Raw genomic sequence first — 26,482 nt, 5'->3', positions numbered from 1 at the left:
TGTACTAAGGGAGTGTGCAAAAATTGAGGATGTTCACAGTGCAATGGGGAGTGTGCAGAAATTGAGAAATTGATAGTGCAGAGGGAGCACGTAGATATTAGCAGTGCAGTGTGGAATGTGTAGATATGGACAGTGCAGTGAGGAGTGTGTGGATATTTAGGATATTGACAATGCATTGGGGAGTGTGCAGATATTGAGGTTTTGACAGTGTGGGGGCAAGTATGCAGATATTGAGGACATTGGCAGTGTAGCAGGGAATTTATAGACATTGTGCAGTGGGGATTGTGCAGAATTTGACAGTATATTGGGGCGTGTTCAGGTATTAAGAATATTGTCAGTGCAGTAGTGAGTATGCAGATATTGAGATTTTGACACACTAGGGGAGTGTACAAATATTGAGGACATTGACAGTGCAGTGGGGAGTATGGAGATATTGAGAATATTGTTAGTGCAGAGGGGAGTGTGTATACATTGAGGATATTGAAAGTGTGGTGGGGTGTGTGCACATATTGAAAATATTGACTGCAGTGGCGAGTGTGAAGATGATAGTGCAATGGCGAGTGTGTAGATATTTTGACAGTGTGGGTAGTGGGGAATGTGCTGACGTTCATAACACAGTGGGTCGATATTGACAGTGCAGTGGGGAGTGTGGAGATACTGACAGTACAGTGCTGAGTGTGTACGGGGGATTCTGCAGATATTAAGGATATTGACGTAAAGCTGGGAGTGTACAGATATTGAGGACATTGACAATGTGGTGGGGAATGTGCAGGCATTCATAACACAGTGGGTAGATATTGACAGTGCAGTGGGAAGTGTGTGCTGACAGTACAGTGGTGAGTGTGTACGGGGGATTCTGCAGATATTAAGGATATTGACAGTGCAGTGGGGAGTGTGTATATATTGAAGATTTGGAAAGTGCAGTGAGGTGTGTGCAGACATTGACACTGCATTGGGGAATATGGAGGTATTGAGAATATTGGCACTGCAGTGAGGAGTATGCAGATATTGAGTATGTTGACAGTGCAATGGGGAGTGTGCAGATACTGACAGTGCAGTAGTGTGTGCAGATTTTGATATTTTGACAGTGTTGGGGGTATGTACAGATTTTGAAGACAGTGGCACGGTGGTTAGCACTGCTGCCTCAGAGCGCCAGAGACCCAGGTTCAATTCCCGCCTCAGGCAACTGTCTGTGTGGAGTTTGCACATTCTCCCTGTGTCTGCGTGGGTTTCCTCCGGGTGCTCCGGTTTCCTCCCACAGTCCCAAAATGTGCAGATTAGGCGAATTGGCCATGCTAAATTGCCTGTAGTGTTAGGTGAAGGGGTGAATGTAGGGTTGCTTTTCGGAGGGTCGGTGTGGACTTGTTGGGCCGAAAGTAATCTAAAAATTGACAATGTAGTGGGGAATGTGCAGACATTGATATTGACAGAGCAGCAGGGACTGTGCAGAAATTGAGGATATTGTAAGTGGAGCAGGGTGTGTGTAGATATTGACAGTGCACTTGTCAGGATGCAGATATTGAGGATATTGAAAGTGCAATGGAGTGTGTGCAGATATTGACAGTGTATTAGGAAGTGCGCTGGTTTAGGGTGTAGATTTGCTCGCTGAGGTGTAGGTTTGATATCCACACCTTTCATTACCTGGCTAGGTAACATCATCAGTGGCTACCTCCAAGTGAAGCGAAGCTGTTGTCTCCTGCTTTCTATTTATATCTTTCTCCTGGATGGGGTTCCTGGGGTTTGTGGTGATGTCATTTCCTGTTCATTTTCTGAGGGGTTGATAGATGGCATCTAGATCTATGTGCTTGTTTATGGTGTTGTGGTTGGAGTGCCAGGCCTCTAGGAATTCTCTGGCATGGCTTTGCTTAGCCTGTCCCAGGATAGATGTGTTGTCCCAGTCGAAATGGTGTTTTTTTTCATCCGTGTGTAGGGCTATGAGGGAGAGGGGGTCGTGTCTTTTTGTGGCTAGCTGGTGTTCATGTATTCTGGTGGCTAACTTTCTTCCTGTTTGTCCTACGTAGTGTTTGTGGCAGTCCTTGCATGGAATTTTATAGACGACGTTGGTTTTGTCCATGGGTTGTACTGGGTCTTTTAAGTTTGCTTGTTTTTGTTTGAGAGTGTTGGTGGGTTTGTGTGCTACTAGGATTCCAAGGGGTCTCAGTAGTCTGGCTGTCATTTCTGAAACTTCTTTGATGTATGGTAAGGTGATTAGGGTTTCTGGCTGGGTTTTGTTTGCTTGTCGTGGTTTGTTCTTGAGGAATCTGCGCACTGTGTTTTTTGAGTATCCGTTCTTCTTGAATACATTGTATAGGTGGTTCTCCTCTGTTTTTCGAAGTTTGTCTGTGCTGCAGTGTGTGGAAGCTCGTTGGAATAGTGTTCTGATACAGCTTCGTTTGTGTGTGTTGGGATAGTTGCTGGTGTAATTGAGTATTTGGTCAGTATTTGTCGGTTTTCTGTAAACACAGGTTTGTAATTCTCCCTTGTCCTTTCTAGCCAGGTTACCTAGCCAGGTAATGAAACATCTGGACATCAAACCTACAGCTCAGTGAGCAAACCTACACTCTAAACCTCTGAGCTACAAACCTTCACAAACCTTGTGAAAGTGCACTGGTATTGGCAGTGCAATAGGGAGACTGCAGAAATTGAAGATATTGACAGTTTAGTGTGAGTGCACAGATATTGATTGCAGCTGGAAATGTGCAGATATTAAGATTTTGACAGTGCAGGTAGAGTGTACAGATATTGAAGATATTGAAAGTGCATTGGAGTATGTACAGATTTTCAAGACATTGATAGTGCAATGGACAGTGTGTGATATTGATAGTGCAGTAGCGCGTGTGTAGATTTTGAAGATACAATGCAGGGGCAGTGCGCAGATATTAACTGTGCAATGGGGAGTGAGCAGATAATAAGGATAATGACTCTGCAAATATTAACCGTGAAATGGGGAGTGAGCAGATGAGGATATTAACAATGTAATGTGCAAATATTTACTGTGCCATCGGGAGTGTGCAGTTATTAAGGATATTGACAATCATGAGGGAGGGTGGAGTACATCTCCTGAAGCAGTACTTCCGCATTGCGAGGCCCATACTTGGGCAAGCTGCAGCTTCGGCCGCTGATTGGTTGAGTGCGGGCTGTCTGCGTGACCCGGATGATCGCTCGGGCCCGACGAAGGAACCGTCCGCAAGAGTGCCGTCGCCAACCGTCACCACCACCGCCATCGCCATGGTGAGTGCCACCTGGCCCCGGGGGCAAGCCCTGTCCATTCATACCCCCCCTCCCTCCGCCCACACCCCGCTATAGGAACCGTCTTTCAGCTGGCCCTCACATGGAGGACGCCGCGAGTTAGATCCAGCGGGGTGAGGTAGAGCGCAGAGCCGGGGCGGGAGGGCTGCCCGGCCGGGCCTTGTGTCTGCTCCTGCTCCTGCTCGTATCCCGGTAACGGCTCCCGAGCCCCGCTGCCTTTCAGTCTCTTGTTGATCGCTCGGGGTTGTGATCAACTATCCTCCTCTCCCTCCCTCCACACTGCGCCTTGCTCTAAAGTGTAGGCAAACTTCCTGCCAAATACTGTTCCTCATTCAGACCATAACTGACTGACTGAGGGAGGGAGGGAGGGAGGATCAAGTGTGAGCTTTTAGTCTCCTGCACTGTCACAACCTCAACCTACGCCAGCATCCTAGTTGTGATAGTCCGCTCAAGTCTTGTGTTGCAGTTGTACATTTTTTTGTTGTTGGTATTATGTTCCTCTGACCATTCAATGGACGTTCACTGAAGGCAGTTGGGTTCCTTTATGATGTCGGGTTATTGTGAACTCAGGATTCCCCATTGTGTATCTTAAAGCAAATGTGGCCCAAGGCAGGACAAAGTTATTCAGCGCCCTTACAATGAAGCTGTCAGCTATTAAATGAAGTTTAGGTGGTTGTCATTGCACAATGGTGAGGATTGAGTGATTAATAAAATACATTTCTAGACCCAAAGATTAGTTTACAACTTGTAGATAACCAGACTGCTTACGGTAAGAAACCACACGTTTTGGGTTTTTCTTTTAACCAGGCCAAACAAAATCTGTTCTCTAATCTTTGTTATTATTTAATGGATCAGATTGTATATTTTAGAACACTTATATCATTTTAATTTTTCTATCTATAATACTAAAAATTACTTGGTCTCATTTCCGCTCCTGGATTTTTCAACATTGGTGGCACATCAGAGACATTCTGCTGTAGAAATGAGGAAGTTATCTGTTTGACAGATTGTGTTCTTGATTCGTTGGGTTTAAACATGCATTGTAATTTTAAAGATTTTTTTGCAGGATCTATTTTCTGAAATGTTTGAATAGATTACACTGGGAGAAATTCACTTATTTTAATTCTAATTCTCAATATCAATTTGTCTCAATTTTATCAAATAACTGACTACAACTCTATATTTGCTGATGAGCCTTTTTCATAGTATCATAGAATCCTACAGCATGGAGACAGCCCCTTCAGCCCAAACTGGTCCATGCCAACCAAAGTGTTTATCTATACTAACCCCATTTCCTCGCACTCTGCCCATATCCTTCTAAACCTTTCCCATCCATGTATTTGTCCAAATGCCTTTTAAATGTTGTTTATGTACCCACCTCAACCACTTCCATTGGCAGCTCCTTCCACATGCATACCACTCTCTGTGTAAAAAAAAATTGCCTCTCAGGTTCCCTTTTATTCTTTCCCCTCTAACCTTAAACTGATGCCCTCTAGTCCTCAATTTCCCAACCCTGGGAAAAAGACTGAGTGCATTCACCCTGTCCATGCCTCTTATCGTATACACTTCTATAAGATCCACCTTCAGTCTCCTATACTCTAAAGTAAAAAGTCCTATCTTGTCCAACCTCTCTCTATAACTCAGACTGTTGCGTCCCGGCTACATTCTTGAAAATTTCTTCTGCACTCTTTCCAGTTTAATAGCATCCTTTCAAAAGCAAGGTGACCAAAACTGAACACATTACTACAAGTTTGGCTTCCCCAGCAATCCTGTACAACTGCAACATAATTTCAATATTCAACTCCCTGACTGATAAAGGCCAGTGTGCCAAAAGCCGTCTTTACTGCCCGATCTATCTGTGACTCCACTTTGAGAACTGTGCATCTGAACTTCAAGGTCCCTCTGTTCCACTAAACTCCTTAAGGCCCTGCCATTCAAGTTGGTTGTGAATTAGTCTCCAGGCCTCACCTCAACCTAGGCTATGATAGTTTTTCGTTATTTTTACATGATTTGAATACATGTCAGTTTAATCAATAACAAACTTTCATTCTTCTTCTGCCTGGATATTTGGCATTGCCTGGTTCTCATTTCTGACGCTTCTAAAGAAACACTGAAATCTTTGCATTCAGATGGTCCCTTGCTTTGCTTTAGAGTTTTTGCACAGGCTGACTGAAACTTGTGCTTTTGATAATCTTAATATTTCTGTTACAAGCAATAATTCAGTAAAATGTAACAGGCATGTGAAATGTTCAGACTGTTTGCACGTTAACTGTGAAAGACAAGTGAAAATACCGATTCTGTTTTCCTTCAAACTTGGATTGTGTTGGAGGGATTTTGCGTTTTATAACACTTGTTTAATGTACTGGTAGTCATAGCTCTAAATTTGTCGTGGGAACAGTTTCTCATGATAAACAAGGAACTGCGCAGTATTGAAGTCTGCAGTGTTCTCTAAATATTGCAATAAAGTCTCATGACAACACCTCTTCAAGTAGATTCTTTTAACATTGATCTTGAGGCTTGTGAGATGCTTTTTTGTTTTCATCATCATCTGATTGTATTTAACCTTACTACAAAAATGATGCATATGAACAAGCAATTTGCTTCTTGGCCTTTTAAAGTATCCTTCTGAAACTCTTCAGATGTGAGTTGACTTGGGACTGAACGTCCCTCTTGTTGCATCAACCGTTGATGTGCAGATCCAAGGATGTTATATATGCTCAGAGGCTGAAGGAAACTATGCGTAGGCCATGTGATATTTTGGGGGGTATTCATTGTCTGTCCTGCAGCCTTGTTTGGGTGGATCTGGAGAAGGAACATTTAATATATGCTTGAGATCTTTTGTCAGTGGTGGGCAATTCTGGGATTACAGAATAAAGTAGATAACTGATTTGTTATTTAATTTCTTAAGTTATTTCATTTTTAAATTCTTTATTCTGTTGGTCTTAAAAAGCGGCACTTGAACCTTTTTTTTGATTCATGGCTCCAGAAAGAATTGGTGTCTCCTTATAGTTTTGTTTTAAGAGGTGTAGGTGTAAATAGTATTTCTAATTTATTGTTGTTGCTACTATTGGCTGACTGTCCGGACAGGCACTTGGATGCATTGACTTACTAAGTTTCTCCAGTTTGATCCTGTTTTGAATTGTTTGTTAAATAAGATTTGAGAGAGGAAGGAGGGGCAAGAATAACATACTGTGAGTAGCCATTTTTCTTGAGCCTCAATGTTCCTGTTGCTTGACATTTTCCTGCAGTAAAGTAATATCTGATCTGCCACTAATTTATGAAATCACTGCATAAGTGAGTGCATACACTCAAAAGTTACTTGTTTTCTCCACTATGTACAATGGTTTACATAAACAAACAAAGCCTTGCATCACAACCTGCTGATGCAAACTTGTTATCTGCCTTTGGTAAACCTTCCAGAAGAAGAAAGATGACACAATTTTGTACTATGCTGTCCTTTAGTTTCCATCATCCATTTGGATATAATTGCAGCATTTTTTCCACTGGATAGTTGTGACAAAGCAGATACTTGTGAATGTATCAAAGAGATTAATTTAATCGATTCTTAATTTACTTTAAAACTACCCCTTGATGCTACAAGGATGCGCTATTTCATCCTGTTTCTTGGATAGTGTAATATTAGTTACAGAACTTTGGTTTAAATGTGATACTGCTTATTACTAATATTTTTAATTTTATTTTTCTGTGCAATGTTCTTATTCTAAAAACAATATTGAAAATGAAGGACAGCACTTGGGCTCTGTAACTTCATTCTTGACTTAAATGATGAGTTTCCAGTCGGGTGACTTTCCCCCAGGGGAAGGGGCTCTGTCATGTGGGAAGAGAGGGAGAGGGGTGAAGAGGAGGAGTTCTGTGGATGCTTGATGATTCCTCCCCTTAAATGAGAACCAATCTCAAGTTTCAACTATTTTCTGATAACAGCTTAGAGTAATTCTAAATTTATGCTTCAGATCATAAATGTACCTGTTATTCTGACATTCAGATTCTTTCCAGTAAAGAATATTTAGATTTGTAATGAAAATGATTCCTACACATTCTTGGACCTCATGCAATGCAAGATCATGCAATTTTCCTGATTTTGCGTGTGCTATTGAAGGAAGGCAAGAGGGAGGGTTTGGTAGTTCACGAGTCAGTTAGTTGTTGCACCATGCTTCTGATATGTTGAGATCATTGTTTAATGTTTGTTCAAAAGCTGACTAATATAATTTCTTGCAGCCATTATGTTAATTAGAACATATAGATTTTTTTTCCGTGGAGTGTAAATTTTCTTTCATACTTCAGTTTTTAGTTTGATCTATTAACAATATATTTGGTTTGGACTGCATGCTGAATATTTGCTGTTGTGTAAGGTGAGTTTATATTTGAAGCAGCCAGATCTGATCTAAAGATTGAATTATTTTCAGTTTTGGGAGCACCACTAAATAGTATAATTGTTGCACTGCAGTTCCACAAAAGTTATTTCATGTGTTTAATGCTAATAAACATAGCAATTAACATGGCATGCTTGTGACAATCCAATGTTTCAATAGTGGTTTTAAAGCTATTGGAGATTCTTCTGTTGAAATCTGGGTCTGTTGTAGACCAGTTAGTAGAGACGAATGTTAAGAATTAGTCAGTGACTCCATTACTGTTATGTTATTCAGTTGCTGAGTTGGTTAAGGGTAAACTAGGTGGACATCGGTTAGCATCATCAAGCAGTTTTTATGTTCTTATTGTTTCTAGAGCTTGAGCACAAAAATCCAGGCTCTAGTCTAATGCATACTCATGGACTATCCTGTCAGATCTACTGTTTTCGAGATGAGATGTAAAAGACTCTACCTGGCTGTTCAGGTGGATGTTAAAGATTCCATTGTGATGCTTCAAAGAAGAGCAGTGGAACTGCTCATACTCATTCCTGAATCACATCCCAGGGTAAACCATCTGGTCGTTATGCCATTGTTTGCTGTGTTCAAGTTGGTTGTTGCATTACCTGCATTATAACAGTGGTTGTGCTTGGAAATGTACTCCATTACCTGGAAGGTACTTTTGAGACATCCAGTGGTTGTGGATTGTATGATATAAATATGCCTTCCTTTTCATTATTTTCTTTTGGAGGAGGAAATTGGTACAAGTGTCAAGTTAACTTCTGTGTTCTGTTGCTATTTAATACTAGAGCAGTGTCACAGTTGAGTTCACATGAAGTTGTATATAACCATCTGTTTGGATGTGCTGATATAATTGGCCTTCACTTGGTGAATCTACTTATGTGGATGTAATGCTAGCAGTCAGCACTTGTCCTGGTGCTGTAAGAGGACGATGCAAAATTAGAGGGAGAATATGCTCTGAAGTGACAACTGTGTCTCTTTTCTTCCTGTTGTCAAGTTGTATATTGTTCCTGTACCATCACCAATGCTTTTTTAATTTGTGGATGTTATTTTGATCTTTGAACTGCTCTGTTTGAAAGCAGAGGGATTTAGTGATTCAGTTAGCATTGTACATTTAGTAACTCAGCTAAAGATTACTGTGGAAAATGAAAAGACTGAGGCATATGGATTGGGTACCTATAGTATGTACCCATGAAAAGGCATAAGGTTTGGATTTCCTTTTTCTCTGATTCGCATACTGTCTCCAGCTATTAGCAGTCTTAGTGTGCCTGCATTTAATATTCGGAAAAATATTTCACAAATGATTGTGATTTTTAAGGATTTACCCAGCATTAACTGTTAACCATTTGCACTACTTTCATGTACATTTATATTGTATCATAAATTTAATTATTTAATCTGTTCATTGTTCCTGTATAAATTATTTAATTCAGTTGTTGCACCTCTTTGAGGTCAATACAGTTCAATGTTCAAGCTATCTTCTGGCCTAATTTGCTTAACCAGTTGACTCAGACTACAGACAATGCAAGAACTGATGTAGTTCTGTGTTTGCGTGAATCAATTTGTTAATGATTGCAATAACAGTTCTATCATGTTCTCTGTTGAATAAAAGTTCTCAAATTGTCTAAAATATTTGGCAGTACCTCAAGCTGCAGTCTGTGCTGTGTGGCAATTCCAGGTGTACACCTTTGAGCTTGGAGCTATAATGGTACAATTAGAAATTTTGTAAACATTATGTCTTTTGAAGGAAGTTGGTGTGCAAGATTTTTAAAAGGACTTGAACTTTACTTTCTAATCCACCTGTTGAGAGGTGTTATTACACCAGGAGGTGGGACTTGAGCCTGGGCCTCCTAGTTTGGAGGTAGGGGCACTATCACTGCACCATCAAAGAGTCTTTCTACTTGAATGAGAAGTGTAACTGAACTGGCCAGGGTGGAGTCCCCAGCCATGCCCTTGGATCCTGTGCAGACCGGCTGCTGGGAGTATTCACAGACATCTTTGATCTTTCGTAACTACAATCTGAAGTCCTCGTCTGCTTCAAGAAGACCACCATCATCCCGGTGCCAAAGAAAAAAATCATGCAGTGTGCCTTAATGACTACCGCCTGCTGACTCTGACCTCCATAATTATGAAGTGCTTCGAGATATTAGTCATGGCTCGTATCAACTCCAGCCTACCAAATTGCTTTGGATCTCTTGCAATTTGCCCAGCGGCACAACAGGTCCACAGCAGATGTCATCTCCCTGGCCTTGTACTCATCCCTGGAACATAGGTATCCTTGTTATCCATATCTCAGGCACCTACGCATTGACTCCAGATCTGCCTTCAACGCCATCATCTAAACTCTGAGACCGAGGTCATGGCTTCCCCCTCTGTAACTGGATCCTCAACTTCTTGACCCAGAGACCACAATTAGTAATACTAAGTGACAACAATTCCTCTGCCATAATTCTCAACATAGATGCCCCACAAGGCTGCATACTCAGCCCCATACTGTACTCCTTATACACATATGACGATGTGGTCAAATTTAACCCCAACTCCATTTACAAATTTGTTGATAATGCTACCATTTCGGTCGGATCTCGAGCAATGATAAGACTGAATACAGGAAAGATAGTGAATGCTTAGTGGCCTGGTGTAATGATAACAATCTCTATTGAAAGTGGAGTTACAGGTAGATAGGATAGTGAAGAAGGCATTTGGTATGCTTTCCTTTATTGGTCAGAGTATTGAGTACAGGAGTTGGGAGGTCATGTTGCGGTTGTACAGGACATTGGTTAGGCCACTGTTGGAATATTGCATGCGATTCTGGTCTCCTGTCTATCGGAAAGATGTTGTGAAACTTGAAAGAGTTCAGAAAAGATTTACAAAGATGTTGCCCGGGTTGGAGGATCTGAGCTACAGGGAGAGGTTGAACAGGCTGGGACTGTTTTCCCTGGAGCGTTGGAGGCGGAGGGGTGACCTTCTAGAGGTTTACAAAATTGAGGGGCATGGATAGAATAAATAGACAAAGTCTTTTCCCTGGGGTGGGGGAGTCCATAACTAGAGGGCATAGGTTTAGGGTGAGAGGGGAAAGATATAAAAGAGACCTAAGGGGCAACTTTTTCACGCAGAGGGTGGTACATGTATAGAATGAGCTGCCAGAAGTTGTGGTGGAGGCTGGTACAATTGCAACATTGAAAAGGCATTTGGATGGGTATATGAATAGGAAGGGTTTGGAGGGATATGGGCCGGGTGCTGGCAGGTGGGACTAGATTGGGTTGGGATATCTGGTCGGTATGGATGGGTTGGACTGAAGGGTCTGTTTCCATGCTGTACATCAGCAAAATGAAGGAACCTAGTCATTGACTTCAGAAAGCAGAGTGGTGGGCATGCTTCCATCATTGGTGCTGAGGCGGAGATGGTCGAGTGCGTGAGGTTCCTGGGAGTGATGATCACCAACAATTTGTCCTAGTCCACCAATATTGACATGATGGTCAAGAATACACAAATACATCCCTACTTCCTCAGGAGGTTAAGGAAATGTCCACAAAGATACTTAGCAATTTTTATAGATGCACCATATAAAGCACCATATCTGGATGCATCATAGCATGGTTTGGCAATTGATCTTCCCAAGACTGCAAGAAACTACAGAATCAGATACACAGTCCAGTCCGTTATGCAAACCAGCCTTCCATCCATTCACTCCATCTATACTTCCCATCGTCTTGGGAAAGCAACCAACATAATGAAAGAACCCTTCGATCCTGGTTATACTCTCTTCCACCCTCCTCCATTGGGCAGAAGATATAAAAGTTTGAATATACGTATGAACAGATTCAAGAACAGCTTCTTCCCTGCTGTTATGAGACTTTTGAATTGACCTGTCAAATGTTAATTTTGATCTCATTCACACTCTGTGCTTGGCTCTCTCGATTTCTCTCTCTGTGCCTCTCTCTCTCTTTGTGTGTCTCTCTCTCTGTCTGTTTTTCTTACCAACTAATCTGCAGAGATTGAAAAACAAAGTCATTGTTAGGACTCCAAAGTTAACTCTTTTTGTCTCAAATCCAAACATTTTTGTTCTTCTCTCTCCATAGATGCTGTCAGACATGCTGAGTTTCTCCAGCACTTTCTGTTTTTACTTCAGCATCCACAATATTCTTTCATTTTACAGCCTTTTGGACTCAACATTGAGTTAAACAACTTCAGATTATGAATTCTGTCATTGTTTTTGATATGCTGCTTTATCCCCTCTCTTCCCATTATCCATATCTTTGTTCCATGTTTTGCTTGCAATTAAAGTTGACCTCCATTCTACCATAAGGCTTCCTCTGGAGCTATATTTTGTCTTTTTTTTGTGTTCTCCATTTTCATACCAGTCCCCTTTTTTGTTCTGTGACACCTTTGATCTCTAATCTCCCTCACCTAATTCTTTTAACTATTCTGTGATCTTCCTGTCTGTTCTACTTTCTGCTCTTTTTTTCAAAAGCTTAGAATTCATCACATTTCCATCTGTCATCAGTTCTAAGAATCTTATTCCACTTGGAACATTAACTCTGTTTCTGTCTCTGCAAATAGCTGAGACCTGTTGAATTTTTCCAGCACTTTCTTTAGTTTATCTTCCCTGCTTTGATTTTACTAATAGAATGTATAAGTTTAGTAACATTCATGTTCAGTGTGCATGTGTTCCCAGTAGTTTAAAGGCGTATCTATGTATTTTCAATGGACTGTTTATAGTAAATGGACAAAATTAAGAGTTGTCATGGTGAGGAACTGCATCACAATTGTTGCAAGGGAATTTGAGGGAAATAGTAATTAATTATCTTGAAAGGTTCTTTGTTCAATAATTTTTGTAAATTTTATCTGAGTAAACATGCTAGTCAGGCTAGGTGTTGATTTTACTTTGTTTGAAAAAATATAATTTATTGGAACAGAAGTAAGTCATTTGGCCTTTTGAGTCTGCTGCATCATCCCATAAGATCACGGTTTATCTAATAATCCTCACTCTGCTTTCCTGCCTTTTCCCATAACCCTTGATTCCTGTACTGATTAAAAATCTCTGTCCCAGCCTTGGATATACTTAACAACCCAGCCTCTTCAACCCTCTGTGCTAAAGAATTCTACAGATCCACAACCCTTTTCAGAGAAGAAATTCCATGTTAATTGGATGACCCCTTTCTCTGAGAATATGCCCTCTAGTCCTCAACTCTCCCAAAAGGGGAAAAAAAACCTCTCAACATCTACCCTGCCTTGAGCCACTTCGGAATTTTTTATCTTTCAGTCGGACTATCTCCCATTCTCCTAAATTCCCATGAATGCAGGCCAGCTGGGATCAACCAAGTGAACCTTGTCTGGATTGCATGCAATGCCCAGGGATCAACTTAGTGAATATTGTCTGGATTGCCTCCAATGTTATTGTACTTTTTCTGAGATAACGGGACCAAAACTGTTCACAGTATTCTTTTTGGTGTGGTCTAACTAGTGCCTTGTATAATTCTGACAAGAATTCCCTGCTTTTATCCTCAAATTATGGTTATAATTTGCATCCAGTAGATAGTACGTCCAATATCTTGTCTGTGTTTAAATTTTGATTTAAGTCATCTATGCAGTCTACATTTATTGCTATGACTTGTGGTAAGGAAATAATTCATAAATAATTTACAACAAGTGCTGTAAAAAATCTTAATGTTTTACTGATCTCTTTGGTTCCAAACTGAGTAAATGTTCTTCTAATCAGCAAAGTAAAAATGATAATTCTTCCTCATTCATGGGCTCAATGTATAGAAAATAACCTTCTGCAACAAAAATCAGGTAAAAATTTGGCTTTTCATGTGTGCCATTGATTGGAACCATTTGTAGTGTAAAATGAAGCTTTTCATGTATACTTTGTGGTTAAGTTTTGGATTTGGCTTTGGTCATGAACATCGTAGAATTTACTGAAAATCTGAAGTAACAACAGTAACTGCTGGAAAAACACAGCAAGCCAGTCAGCATTTGACAAGGCAAGTTCGTGTTTTTAAATGTGCTGTTCTTCAGCACATGAGTGCACATCAATTATAAGTTTATTTTTTTCATGGATACTGACTGACCTGTGACTTCCAGCATTTCCCATTCTCTTTCATGAATAGTTATTTTGGGTCAGCTGTGAAATTAAAGCCATAACAACTTTGATTGAGGTGATTTTCACCAGCAATACCTAATTTACTGAATATCCTTGTTATAACTTCAGTTTTATATCCTTTTGAATCTTTGTCATTGCAGTGCAAATTTTAAGTCTTTCAGTCCATTAATTTGCATCTTATTTTGTGTTATTGATGCCTGGTCTTTGGGAACATTTCTTGCATATTTACTACAGCTTTAACTTTTCCTTATTGAATTTTCCTTCTTTAACTTTTCCTTCTTTAACTTTTCCTTATTGGAAGTGGTGAACCTCCTCTTGGAGTTCGTTCTTGATAGGGCAGCTGATTTTGGAATTGGTTGGTCAGATCTTCCATTTTCACACTACAGTTGGCAGACACCACAGGAAGTCTTCCATTTTGGTGCTTTGGGTGTCAACTTATCATGTGCAATTTCCCCACTTAAGTTGAGATGTGTTAACAAAGTGGTTGCCTTTAGTGGCAGCTTTTCTTGGATCCATAGTTGGCATCCCCTTTCAGGTAACTAGTTCATTTAGTTGAAGATTGAGTTCATTGTTAATGGGGAAACTGTAGCAAAAGGTAACTAAGGACTTGGCTTAACAGTGTTCAACAAAAGGGTAGCAACACCTGATAGGAGGAAAGGTTCAATCAGGGTAGTACACTGATCTTGGGATTGCTCACCAACAAGGCATGCTCACTGAATCCAGAGATTCGATCTAATCAGATGCGACTAAAATGTTGTGGTTTCCAGTGTTGAGCGAGCTGTGTACTGTGTCATTTGTTGACTGATGACTGCTTTGTTCAGAAAGCTGTTATGAAATATGCAGTTTAACTGTTGGTACACAATGAAGCATTTATGAAACTTGATCTTTTATACATTAAACCATCCTACATCCAACATTAAATTTCACAAATAATCTACAGGTTGTTTTCCTATAATGCGACAGTCATGTTCCCCTGCAACCTCACTCAAAAGAAAATGGCAGTATGGGCAACTGCTAGAGTAATCGCGCTTAGAAGATTGCGCTACGGAAAACCTAGTATACCAGTTCAGTAGGAAGTTTGCGTTATACAAAAAAATCCCCAATTCATCAATTGCATTATAGCTGATTCACACTGACAAAACGTATGTTATACAGCAATTCAAACTGGTAAGAGCATCACTTTGGCAACAATTAGCAACTTTTCAAATTTCTGGAGTTCATTTTGAAATTCAGTTGGGTTGGTATCTAGGTAAAATCGAATGAATACATCTGAAAATGGATTTGTCACAAGAAATTACATCCAAGTAAATGCCAGAATTTATGAATTATTTTGGGTCAATGTAGAAAATACGGTTGGATCAAGCCTGTATGTATTCTTGTACTCTTAAGTAATTAGTATAACTTATTATACCTTTCTCAAAGAACTGCAAACAGGCGTAATTGATGTAAACTCCCAGTTGTAATGGGTTTGTGGATATGGCCAGTCTTGCGGGTGGAGCCATCTCCTAATGCAGTTTTAAACCAGTGCAAAGTATTGTTGAATTTCTGTTGCACTAAATATAATTTCCACTTAAAATTTCAGTGATCTTTTGCATAAGTTGCACTGATTTCACGCATGGTGCATCAACAAAAATTGCACGACTGAGTGGAAACTGCTTCATATTCATTCATATTTAGTTTTAAGGGTATTTTTATCCTGTTGCATTTACTTTGATTTACATGTAGTTTATATTCATTTACTACCAATATATGCAACTTGTCAGAAATCAAGTTAAATTGGGCAAGCCATTTAAATAAGCTAATAACACAAGTTGACTTATCCCGTTTGTTGCACATGTTTGTACATGAAATGTAAAGGTTTCTCCTTCAGGGAGGGACAGTGGAAACCTTGTATAATGCAGTCTTTAGCAAAAGTTGAAATATATTGCATAAGAATCAGAGTTTGCAATTGTGCATCTCTAAAATGTTTTCCTTGTAGGTTTAAAATGTGCCTAAGCCTTCACACTTATGCTAAATAAAAATATTTTAAATTTTAATGCAAATGGACAGCCAAAAAAACATACTCGTCTTATGCTGGAATCTTGCTGTATTTCTTTGGTGCAACCTTCAAGAGAGATGATAAAATTGGAAATTTGTGTTGCTCTGGATCAGACTCATATTTAATGATCCTTTTAAAATCTTGTTTAACCTTAAAGCCAGTGGGGCTTCAGACAGTTAAATCAGGAATTACAAAGTCCAGAACAAGAGAAGCCCAAACAATTTACCACTCCATTTGGTATCTGTTTGCAATCATCTCTCCCTTCTGCCCAATGATTTTTGATCTTTTATTATATATAACAACTAGATTGTCCATGAAAGTTGCAAATTCTTCTTCATACACACTATAGACCTCTAATTTAGCATGATGCACTTTAGTTAAAAATTCTGGGTACCAATGCTGTTATAGAAGTTCAGCGAAGGAAACCTTTGGGTATCGCAAACATTGTTCAGCAAGAAAGGTGAAGTAATTTAAAATGTGGATTTCAAAGCTGGATTTCAAATGAAAAATGAGATGACTGGATTAAAAGTGCAGTCCTGCAGCACTCTCCCCAACTCTTGTCTCTCTGTTTCTATCCCTAAGCTAACCTGTGTTGAACTAACCTTTTGTGCTGAATGAATTCATACCACTGTGGACTTAATCCATCCTTCTTTAACTTGAGCTCATGAACTTTGTCCAAATCCTAATGTACACCAAGTCCTGTTCACCTCTTATTCCTATCTGAAAAGCCTCAATTTTAAAAAAATTTCAAATCCTTCCATTGTTTCACTCCTTCCTAATCGGTAACTTGTTTTAGTCCTACAATCTTCTGAGAACTCTACTCTCAGCAAATTTATGGATGATGGAGTTTCAACAATTTTTAAAAAATCACTCTATCTTTGGCTGTGCACCTGCCTAATTCCGAAAGTTCTAAAATTCCATCTTGAAGCCACTCTCTAACTTTTTACATTTCTTTTAAAAAGCTCTGAAAACCTACCTCTTCTACTAGACTTTTGGTCATCTTTCTAAATCTCCTGTGACTTGATGTCCAATGTTTGTTTGATTAGGCTGTTGTGAAATGCCTCAGGATAATTTGCTGCCTCCAAGGATCTAAAGAAATGAATTTGAGGGCTGTTGTGGTGCAGTGGTTATGTTCGTACTTCTGTGCCAGAAGCCCTGGGTTCATGTACCACATAGGAGAAAATGAGGACTGCAGATGCTGGAGATCAGAGTGGAGAGTGTGGTGCTGAAAAAGCACAGCTGGTCAGGCAGCAACCGAGGAGGAGGAGAATGCTCATTCCTGATGAAAGGCTTATATCCGAAACGTTGGTTCTGCTGCTTCTTGGATGCTGCCTGACCTGCTGTGCTTTTCCAGCACCACACTCTTTACTTCATGTCCCACCTGTATGTCACAACTTGTCTGAGCGGATAGGTAGGTAGATTAAAAATATCTACAATTGCAAGCTGTTGTTCATGGTGCACCAATTCCCTTGTAGTAGTGACTAAGTTAAATTTGGGATTAGGCTAATTAGGTTCTTCACCTGGAATGCAAGACTATGATTATCATGGTGCACTTTAGCATCAACTCAATTAAATCTAATATTTTAATATCCAGCTTTTAAACCTTGCAAATAATATGAATGTTGTTCTAAGTTGTGCCAATGGTATCATTTGAGGAAGTGTTACTGACTGTACAGTAGAAACTTGAGAATCTTTTTAATCAAGTTTATTTAATTTTTCATCATTATTGTAATCCATAGCTGCACCAAACTGGTGTTCCTCTGAGATTGTCCGGAGTACTTGTTCAAGCATTGTCATGGAAAAAATTTGCTCCTTTCAAATGTTATAATGAAGTCAGTAGTTCACTGGAGGTGCACCTTACAGAACTTTGTGCAAAGTAATGACTACAACCATGGTTTTAAAAGTTTGGTGCAGGTGTTTCAGGCTTTGCATTTAGCTGGCAGCAGTCCCTAGCAATTTCAGGCAATGGAGCAGGTAAATTTCAGTTGAAGTCAATTTGATCTTTAACTGGTTAGAATTTCGCCTGAATGAATTCTGAAATTTTAGGTGGAATCCCTCAAATATAGCACGGAGATGTTTTCACTCGATGTTTTTCAAAATAAAATCATCTAAATGCTGAGTAATTCAAAGGTCAAGGTAAGCGCTCTTAAAAATTCGGAGGTTGTCCTCCATTTCAGAATAGATACATTTCATGGTTTGATACAAAGCTTTATTGATAAGAATTGACAGTTCACATATCTGTTTACACTAGCTAAATAATGTGAGGTTATAATACAACAGAATTAAAAGCCTTTTCTCTAGGGCGTTTGTTTAACTAGGATGATTAGATTTATCAAGCCCAGGGCCATGGAGGGGGTCTCCTGAGTTAATATGGGTATGTATACAAAGCTCCCATTCCTTTGTTTGGGAGGCTTGCACCGAGCATAGCTGTTCTGTATTTTGTGTTTTTTTTTTGTTGTTTTTGCTTTTCTTTCTTTTTTTGGTGTTGCTTTGCACAGTGTTAGGGTTTGCTTTGTACTGTAGTTTAGGTTAGTAGTTAGTAGATAGTAGTTGTGTTTTTTTTTCTTTTTATTATACTGATATTTGTGATTTTTTTTCAATAATTTTATATGTTTGTAAAGTTAAAAAAAATTGCTAATAAAATATATTCACAAAAACAAAGCCTGTTCCACACTTCTGGACTCAACGTGTTACAAAGACTGCCATGTCATTTTATCCTCCTGCTGTCAGTATTTAATATCAGCCTGACAAATATTACTTTGCATTTGGGGGACAGGTGTTCTGGAATCAAATACCAGTTCAGTGTATAATCCAGATAGCTTTTATGATGGCTTCTGATTTCTTAGAGTTTGTGGTTGAGCATGAGCTCTGTGTGACAACTTGTTTAATTTAAATTCTTAGTCTAGTTAAGAAAACACATTAGTCAATTGGTACATTGCATAGTCTCTTCCCACTGTAAGTCTGTTCTGCTATAGTGCACTAGTATGAACTCGGGTTGTAGAAAGTCATGTGATAGAAATAATGGGGCCTATGGGAAAAACAGGGTTGGGTGAACCATCAAAAATATCAGTTAAAAATCAGAACAAAAATAATAGTTAGCTCAACATAAATGGTAGCACATTCTAAGTAAATGATAAAATCACACACTTTAATGAAATAATAAGTTTAACACTTCTAAGGAGTTTGAGTCTGCTGAGTTACAGTACTATGTTTAGACAAGGGCTGAGGGTCATCATCAGCATCATTATTACTTTCTGATGCAGTTCTAGGTGCAGGGTTATGACGAAAGAAAACATTTAGTCCAGGTGTGGGTGACTGTGGTTCATTGTCCTCAGACAGTGTTTCTCGGGTATTGGCTTAAAATAGACATCTAGGTTTTGCTAGTTTGCAGTCTTTCTTATTTCATGAAGAAGCTGCTCGTAGGTGCCAGATAAGACTTTGTCACGGACTGCTATCTTGTCTTGTAGTCATTGTCTTCTAAGAGTTGCAACTGCTTCTCAACTTCACTCAGGATAGAAGACAAAAGAGAAGTGGAAAGTTCTCATGGTGTTGCATCCGAGACTTCATCGTCTTCATCTCCAGCTTCAATTTCCCCCGCAGCAAGAAGTTGTTGGAGATCAGTTTCCACTTCTTCAAATCCAACTTGCTTTGCAAGAGCAACAGACTTTTTTATTATTGCTAGATGCTCCTCTGACAGTTCAATGCCGTTAAAATCATGAAGAAAATCTGAGAGAAGTTTCCACAAAACTGCGTGTGAGCAGTCCTTGCTGACATCACCCCGTGCATCCACAATGATGTCAATAGCATGTTGTAATGTTAAAGCTCTTCCAAAATTGAAGAACACTGTCCTCATTATCCCCCTCAGTAGCTGCAATCAGCTTCCTGAATGTGCACCTTAAATAATAAGCTATTAAAGCTGTTATTGCACCCTGGCCCTCGGGTTGAAAGAGAGAGGTTGTGTTTGGAGGTAGAAATAGAAAATTCCCCATTTCACCAATCGTGTTACAGCCAAATCACATTGACAAAACGTATGTGATAGGAGAATGACCTGTAATACTAACTGCTGGGAGTTAGTGTAGCTTACTTTCTCATTTAATTTGGATGTTTACACAATTTATGGAGTGAATACAAATTAAAGTTGCATGTTTGCCTGAAAGTAAGGTAGTCATTTGTGTAACTTATTTGCTGCAAATCTTTTGTATACAGTAGAACCTCAGTTATCTGAACAAGACGGGTGGGGAGTATTTTGTTTGGATAATTGATCATTTGGATAACCAGAAACTAGCGGTTATTCATGAGTGGTTATGAGTGGTAAATTTTATGAATGGTTATCCAAACATTTCTCAGTTATCCAGCAATGTGTGCCATAATGTCGTCGTTTATAACCGATAACTGAATATGAGTTGTCAAATGCAGTTTTTACGGGACCTTGAGATCTTGTCCAGATAATCCAAAATTTAGACAATTGGTTGGATAATCTGTAACTTGTACTGTACATTTTTTTTTGAGACAGAGCTTCATTGCTAGAAGGAAGCTTGGTTGTAACATATTTTGCTCCCCGGGCCTTCTAAAGAGTCTGTTAGTGAGAAGTAAACAGAATTCTGTGCTACTCAAGTATTGCATTTATTATCATTCCACCACATTGGCAATTTGGTTATTTAAGTGCAAAGATGCTACATAATAAAGGTTTGAATTTGGCCACAGATAATTTATGGTGGAGCTGCAGAATATTTGTAGCTTATTCTGGGATAACCAACCTTCAAAGGAACTAATAAAATGTGTCTGAGATCTCTCACTGGTAATTAGACTGTCAGAACGCACACGTCTCAACTTGTATTTATGTTGTATCTTCATTTTTGTGGAAAGCCCTTCACAGGAGCTGACAGACAAAAATTGATGTGGAGCTGCTAATGTCTCTTACACAGATTAGCAAAAGCATGGTCAAACATGAGTTTTTAAAAGCATCTTAAAGATAGATAGAGGTCTGGAGATACAGGGAATTCTAGAGGTTATAGGGGAAGATACAGTTACAAACAAGGGGCAAAGGAAATATTGGAGACCTGTCCAGGAGGATAGAAGTGGAGGAACACAGACCTCTTTAAGAGTTCCAGAGCTGGAGGAGGTCACATAGAGACCATACAACTATTAGGGCATATTTACATCCATTTGGAACTAAATTTCTTGCTAAGTACATGGATTATGGCTAAACAGGACCTATTACAAGGTCGGATGTGGAAGCAAGGTTTTGGATGAGCTCAAATTTTGCTGAGAGTCCAATAAGGCAACCATGTGAATTGTCAAGTTATGAGGTGACAAAAGAATAGGTGAGGATATCAGCAGCCAACAGACTGAAGAAAGATTATGATGTTATGATATTGTAGTGAACTTATTTGATTGATAAGTGCATTTGTCAGTTTACTTCCTTTCCTCTCTTGGTGTTGCTGACTTGTATTGTGCTACAGTTTCACAGCTAACAGTGACCCCATGCTATTTTAAACAAGTGGCCCATTTTTGTGAGATCTTAACTGCTGTGCAAGGATACACTGGAATGGTTGTGATACTGCAGCTGAAGTGTTGGTCATTTTTTTGGTTACTTTCCAGCAATAATCAGTGGAGAACCCACTCTCAGAAAAAACCTTTTTGGCCAACTATTTCAACTGTTGTATATTTCCTTCTGAAAATCTGAATTTCCCATTTCAATTTCCAATGTGTCTAAATTAGTGAATTTGAATTTGGTTAGAAACTGAAGAAATACAAATTGCACGTGGACAAGAAAATTTGTTGCTGCAAAAGTGTAGTTTAAGTATTTATAAATAATAAAAACATTTGCAAATGTGATGTCATGCTAAGATTGTGGTAGTCAATCTTACTCTAGATTTGCTAGGTTTTGCCGCAATGCAATGTCTGGACTTGGCTAATGAGAATATCAGGTTTCAATTTAATTAATAAAATGCTGCATTGACAGTGAGCTTGAACCCAACAAATTTTAATTGTAATATTTTGAGCAAGGTTATCAGAACAGTTTTCTTCCAGATGAGTCATCCCTCATTCCAGAATTGAGTGCTAATGTCTTGCAGACTATGTTCTTTTTTCTGGACGTTTGTGCCTCTGGTGCTCGATTTAATACCTCTGTACTTGTGTGGATTATTGGTCTAGTAACTTAACCACTGTATATCATTTGTTATTAAAAACCATATACAGCACAGGGTCACGTAGAGAGGTTATGATTCTTGCTTTATGCTGAATGACTTGTTCTCAGCCACAGTAGCAATTAAATGTTTGAATGTATTGCCTCGTGTCTGGGTTAGGTCTTGGTTCCAGTTTGGGGCAGGCATTCTACAGAAATCACAAGAGGAGGTGACTTCCAAGAAAATGAAAAGGGCAAAAGAATTTCTATAAAGAAAGAGAAAGAAAAAGAGAGTAATGAATAACATATAATTTTGTGGTGGGACAGAAAATAATTGAGTAAAAGAATGACCTATAATTGTTCAATCCATTAGTAAATAGGAAGGCAGATTTGTTTCTTTCTGGTTTTTTTTTAACTTAAGAGAATTATTAAAATCCTGTTATAGGGCAGTAGACCTAAAGCTTTGCTCAATAAACATCATTGAGAATATTATGTGTCATGTTCTGTGGTACTATCACAATGCTGAATGCGACAGACTTGGAAGAGATCTAGCAACTCAAGACTGGGCATCCATGAGGTGCAGTGGGCCACCAACAGCAACAGAATTGTACACAGCACAACTTACAAACTCATAGCCCAACATATATCCCCCACTCAACCATTATCATCAAGCTAAGGGATCAATCTAGGTTCAATGGAGACTGCAGCAGGGCATGCCAGGAGCAGCACCAGGCATATCTAAAGACAATGTGTCATCTTGGTGAAGAACCAAACAGTATAATCAGCAAGTGATAGCCGGATGCAAGTGACCCCACAACCAACAGATCAAATATAAGCTCTACAGTCCTGCCACATCCAGTTGTGAATGGCGGTGGACAATTAAGCAACTCCCTGGAGGACGGTGCACAACAACTATCCCCATCCTTATTGATGGAAGAGCCCAACACAGCGCATAAGACAAGGCTTCAGTCATAAGTCCCGACTGGATGATTCATCTTGTCCTCCTTCAATGGTCCCCAGCATCACATACCAGTCTTTAGCCAATTTGATTCACTCCACACGATACCAAGAAATAATTGGAGGCACTGGATAGTGGAAAAACTATGGACCAAGCTCTTCTAGTACAGTTAGAGCATGGAATCTATTCAACAATTTGGAAAATTGGTCAAACACGTCCTGTACATAAACAGCACGATAAATCCACCTTGGCCAAATATTGCCCCATCAATCTAGTCTCGATCATTAGTGAAATGATGGAAGATGTCATCCCCTTCTCAGCAATAACCTGCTCAGTGGCACCTATTTTGGGTTCTGCCAGGACCACTCAGCTTCTGACCTCATTACAGCCTTGGTTCAAACAGAAGAGTTAAATTCCAGAAGTGAGGTGAGAGTGACAACCCTTGATATCGAGGCTGCATTCGACCGAGTGTGGCATTAAGGAGCCCTTTCAAAACTGGAATCTGGGCGTAAACTCTCTCTACTCTTGGAGTCATACCTGGCATATGGGAAGATAGTTGTGGTTGTTGCAGCAGCAGTGTGTACTAGCTACAAAATGCATTGCACAAACTCACCAGTGGTCCTTAGACAGCACCTACCCAAACCCATGACCATTTCCATTCTAGAAGGACAATGCAGCAGATAAATGGGAACACCTCCACCTGCAAGTTCCCTCCAAGCTACCCGCCATCCTGATTTGGAAATATATTGCCCTTTCTTCATTGATGCGGAGTCAAATTCCTGGAAATTCTTTTCTCAGGGCATTGTGGGTCAACTCACAGCATGTGGACTGTTGCAGTTCAAGAAGACCACTCATTGCCACCTTGTCAAGGGCACATGGGGCAGGTAATAAACACTGGCCCGCCAGCTCTGCCCACATCGCACATTAATTATTTTAAAAAATTACTGGTTTGTATGCTGGCCTTGGTGCAGTAAAGTGCCATTTGAAATTTAACCTAAAATTTTCAAATTAGGCAGTAATATAAATGTAAGAGGTACCTGAAAATTTGGGCATGAAAAAATATATTTTGATAGTTGATTGCAGATGAAACCACATGAAATAATGAGCCCCACAATATGAGCTGTAATCACTATGAGGGCCTATAGCTATGTTTCTTTTGAACTGTGTAGCTGCACAGGAACTCAAAAGTATGTTAGTGCACTGGTCCCCTTTCCCATGTTATTACTAGTTTTGGTGAGTTTTATTCAAACAAGGTTAGGATTTTTTATTTTAATTTGGTAATTGTATTTTTCTGCAGCTAAATGTGTGGCTAAAATTCAATTTTAAAAATGCTTTTGGTCACCTACTGTAGCTTGACTCACGATTTTGAATTCCTTTGTGAATACTTTACCTCAAGTATATATTCAATTTCTGAGCAGATAATGAAGATATAAAGGTGGCTGAGGTGTTGCTCATATAGCTACGTATTTTGTTTCTATAAAGCATTGAACTGTGATCCTTTTCCGAAGAGCAGAATAAGTGCTTTCATTTTGCTCGTGATTGTCTCGGAGTCGTGCATAATTTGGCATATTGGCTTGTTTTAAAATGCTGTTTATGCGTTGTTCAAATTTGGTTAAAATATAGAATTTCTGAATGCCTATTCAAACCTTACTGAATGTTTTGTTTATCTAGATACTGTGGATATATGACAAACACGGCTTAGAATTCAAAACTCAGTTGTTTTTACAATCCACACCATCATCTGCATCTTGGAAAAGTAGTTAATCTAGACATATCTAAAATCTAAGCACAACTTTCAGACCTAATAATGGTAGAATGATTGCTCCAGTGCTGTGCTGTTTTTGTACTTAGATTTGTTTTGTGGAAAATGCCACTGCCATACATTTACATGAAGAGGATGTGAATTATTCTTGACTTAGAACAGGATGTACAGCAAGTCAGTATCTCAAAATGGTTTTGGAAGTTTGCAAAAATAAGCAGAATTCAGTTGGTAGTTTTGAAATACATTTCATGAGTACTGCATACAAAATGGGTTGAGAAAAATGAACAGAATTAAACTTGATAAACTGTGCTTTAGAATTGCATACACATGCACAAGTAACGATGTACTTCCTCTGGCATGAATTTGGATTTAAGATTTCCTTTCAGATAGTTTGTCAGATAATGCTGTGGTTTGTACTGCTTTCTAGCTGCAATAAGGCAACACTTGTGCAGGCTAGTGTAAATTTTGGAGTCCAATCTTTTGAAATAGTCAATTTAAACAGGAACAAAGTTTGTAGGTGGTTATTGGGTAGTTATAGACAAAGCATCCAGAATTCAATATTTGCAGCAAGTATGTCACAATATTCTACAAGATTTCATGCTGGGACAATATATTCCACTGATTTGTATCAGCTCATGGAAAACTATGAATCACTTAGGTGGAGCACATTTAATTGGAACACAGGCTTATAACCTTCCTTCCAGTTAGTTACATGATCAGTTTATTAATAACTTAATATTTGACATATTAGTTATATTTTGATATTAATATTTGATCATTTTTTAAACTTGTCACAATTCAGTTACAACTGTGAATGGATTCCTTTTCTTTTCTCCTCCCACTGATCACAACAAAGTTTGAAATTAAAAAAGGAAGAGATATTTGTTAATTTTACTTGTATAGATCAGCTTGTAAATAGTGCAGTATTGGAAACAAGTTAACCTAGTTCCTTATTTAACAAATAAAGAACTATTTAATTGCAAATAAAATGTGTTCGGGGAACGGTTTAAAAAATGATTAACAAAAAGGTTGAACAGTACAAATGTATACAATTATCCTCTTGGAGAAAATAACACGTACACATCCTCTCAGCATACAAGTCTGTGAAAAAAATTTTAATGCAAACAAATGAAAAAGGAGTGTAAATTTTTAAAATTACATTGACCAAATAACAATTAAATTCAGAAAATAACTATTCAGATTGTCTCAAATGCTAGCCTGTAGCCAGCGATCCTGCTCACCATCTGGAGATAGAATGATTTCCTGGGTCTGTCATGCTGCCTGATGCTTTCTCTGGAGATCGTAGCATAGATTTAGAGCTCTTTTAAAATTTAACACTTGCAGTGAGGAGCCTTCTAGTGGGTTTTCAACAATTGAACTTTGAATGTTGCTTCAGGGGAAGAGAGAGGGCTAAAGCTATTGCTTCAAGCAAGATATCTTTTGTATTCAAATCCCAAATTATTCTTATACCCAGAAACTGGGTTATGTGACCTCGCTCTGAAAGTGTTGCTGACTCAGTTCTAGTCAAGCCATGTTCTTTTAAACATAACATTTTCCTTGCTACAGCCAACCTTTTCTTTCTGATAAGTGCAATATGTGGATAAATGTCCAATCAGTGATATTGATTGAGAGAAATTAAGGGGCAATTAAAATGGCCAAAAAATATCAGCAGACCTAAGGATAGGCAGAAAGTTAGATTTTAGGAGCAAAGAAGGAGAAAGGGGAGAAAATAAAGTATGAGAGTAAACTTGCAGGTCACATTCAAACTCATTGAAAAAGTGTCTAGTAGAGGTAAATATTGGTCCCTTACAGTCAGAAACATGACCAGTTAGAATGAGGAAGAAATTGATGGTAGGT

General features: G+C 39.0%; 1 protein-coding gene across 2 annotated transcripts in view; it reads left to right on the top strand.

Moving 5' to 3' along the window:
* The first annotated feature begins 3,108 nt into the window (after positions 1-3,108).
* Positions 3,109-26,482, top strand: part of capzb (capping actin protein of muscle Z-line subunit beta) — a 123,998-nt gene continuing 100,624 nt past the window's right edge. For both annotated transcript variants that reach the window (XM_060852444.1, XM_060852443.1), the window contains exon 1: positions 3,109-3,231. In XM_060852444.1, coding sequence (XP_060708427.1) covers positions 3,229-3,231 — 3 coding nt within the window. In that variant the 5' untranslated portion in view covers positions 3,109-3,228. The remainder of the gene's footprint in view (positions 3,232-26,482) is intronic.

The sequence above is a fragment of the Hemiscyllium ocellatum genome, chromosome 37 (genome assembly GCF_020745735.1).
Source record: "Hemiscyllium ocellatum isolate sHemOce1 chromosome 37, sHemOce1.pat.X.cur, whole genome shotgun sequence".
NCBI lineage: Eukaryota > Metazoa > Chordata > Chondrichthyes > Orectolobiformes > Hemiscylliidae > Hemiscyllium > Hemiscyllium ocellatum.
The sequence above is the reverse complement of the archived record's forward strand: the minus strand, read 5'-3'. Positions and strand labels throughout refer to the sequence as shown.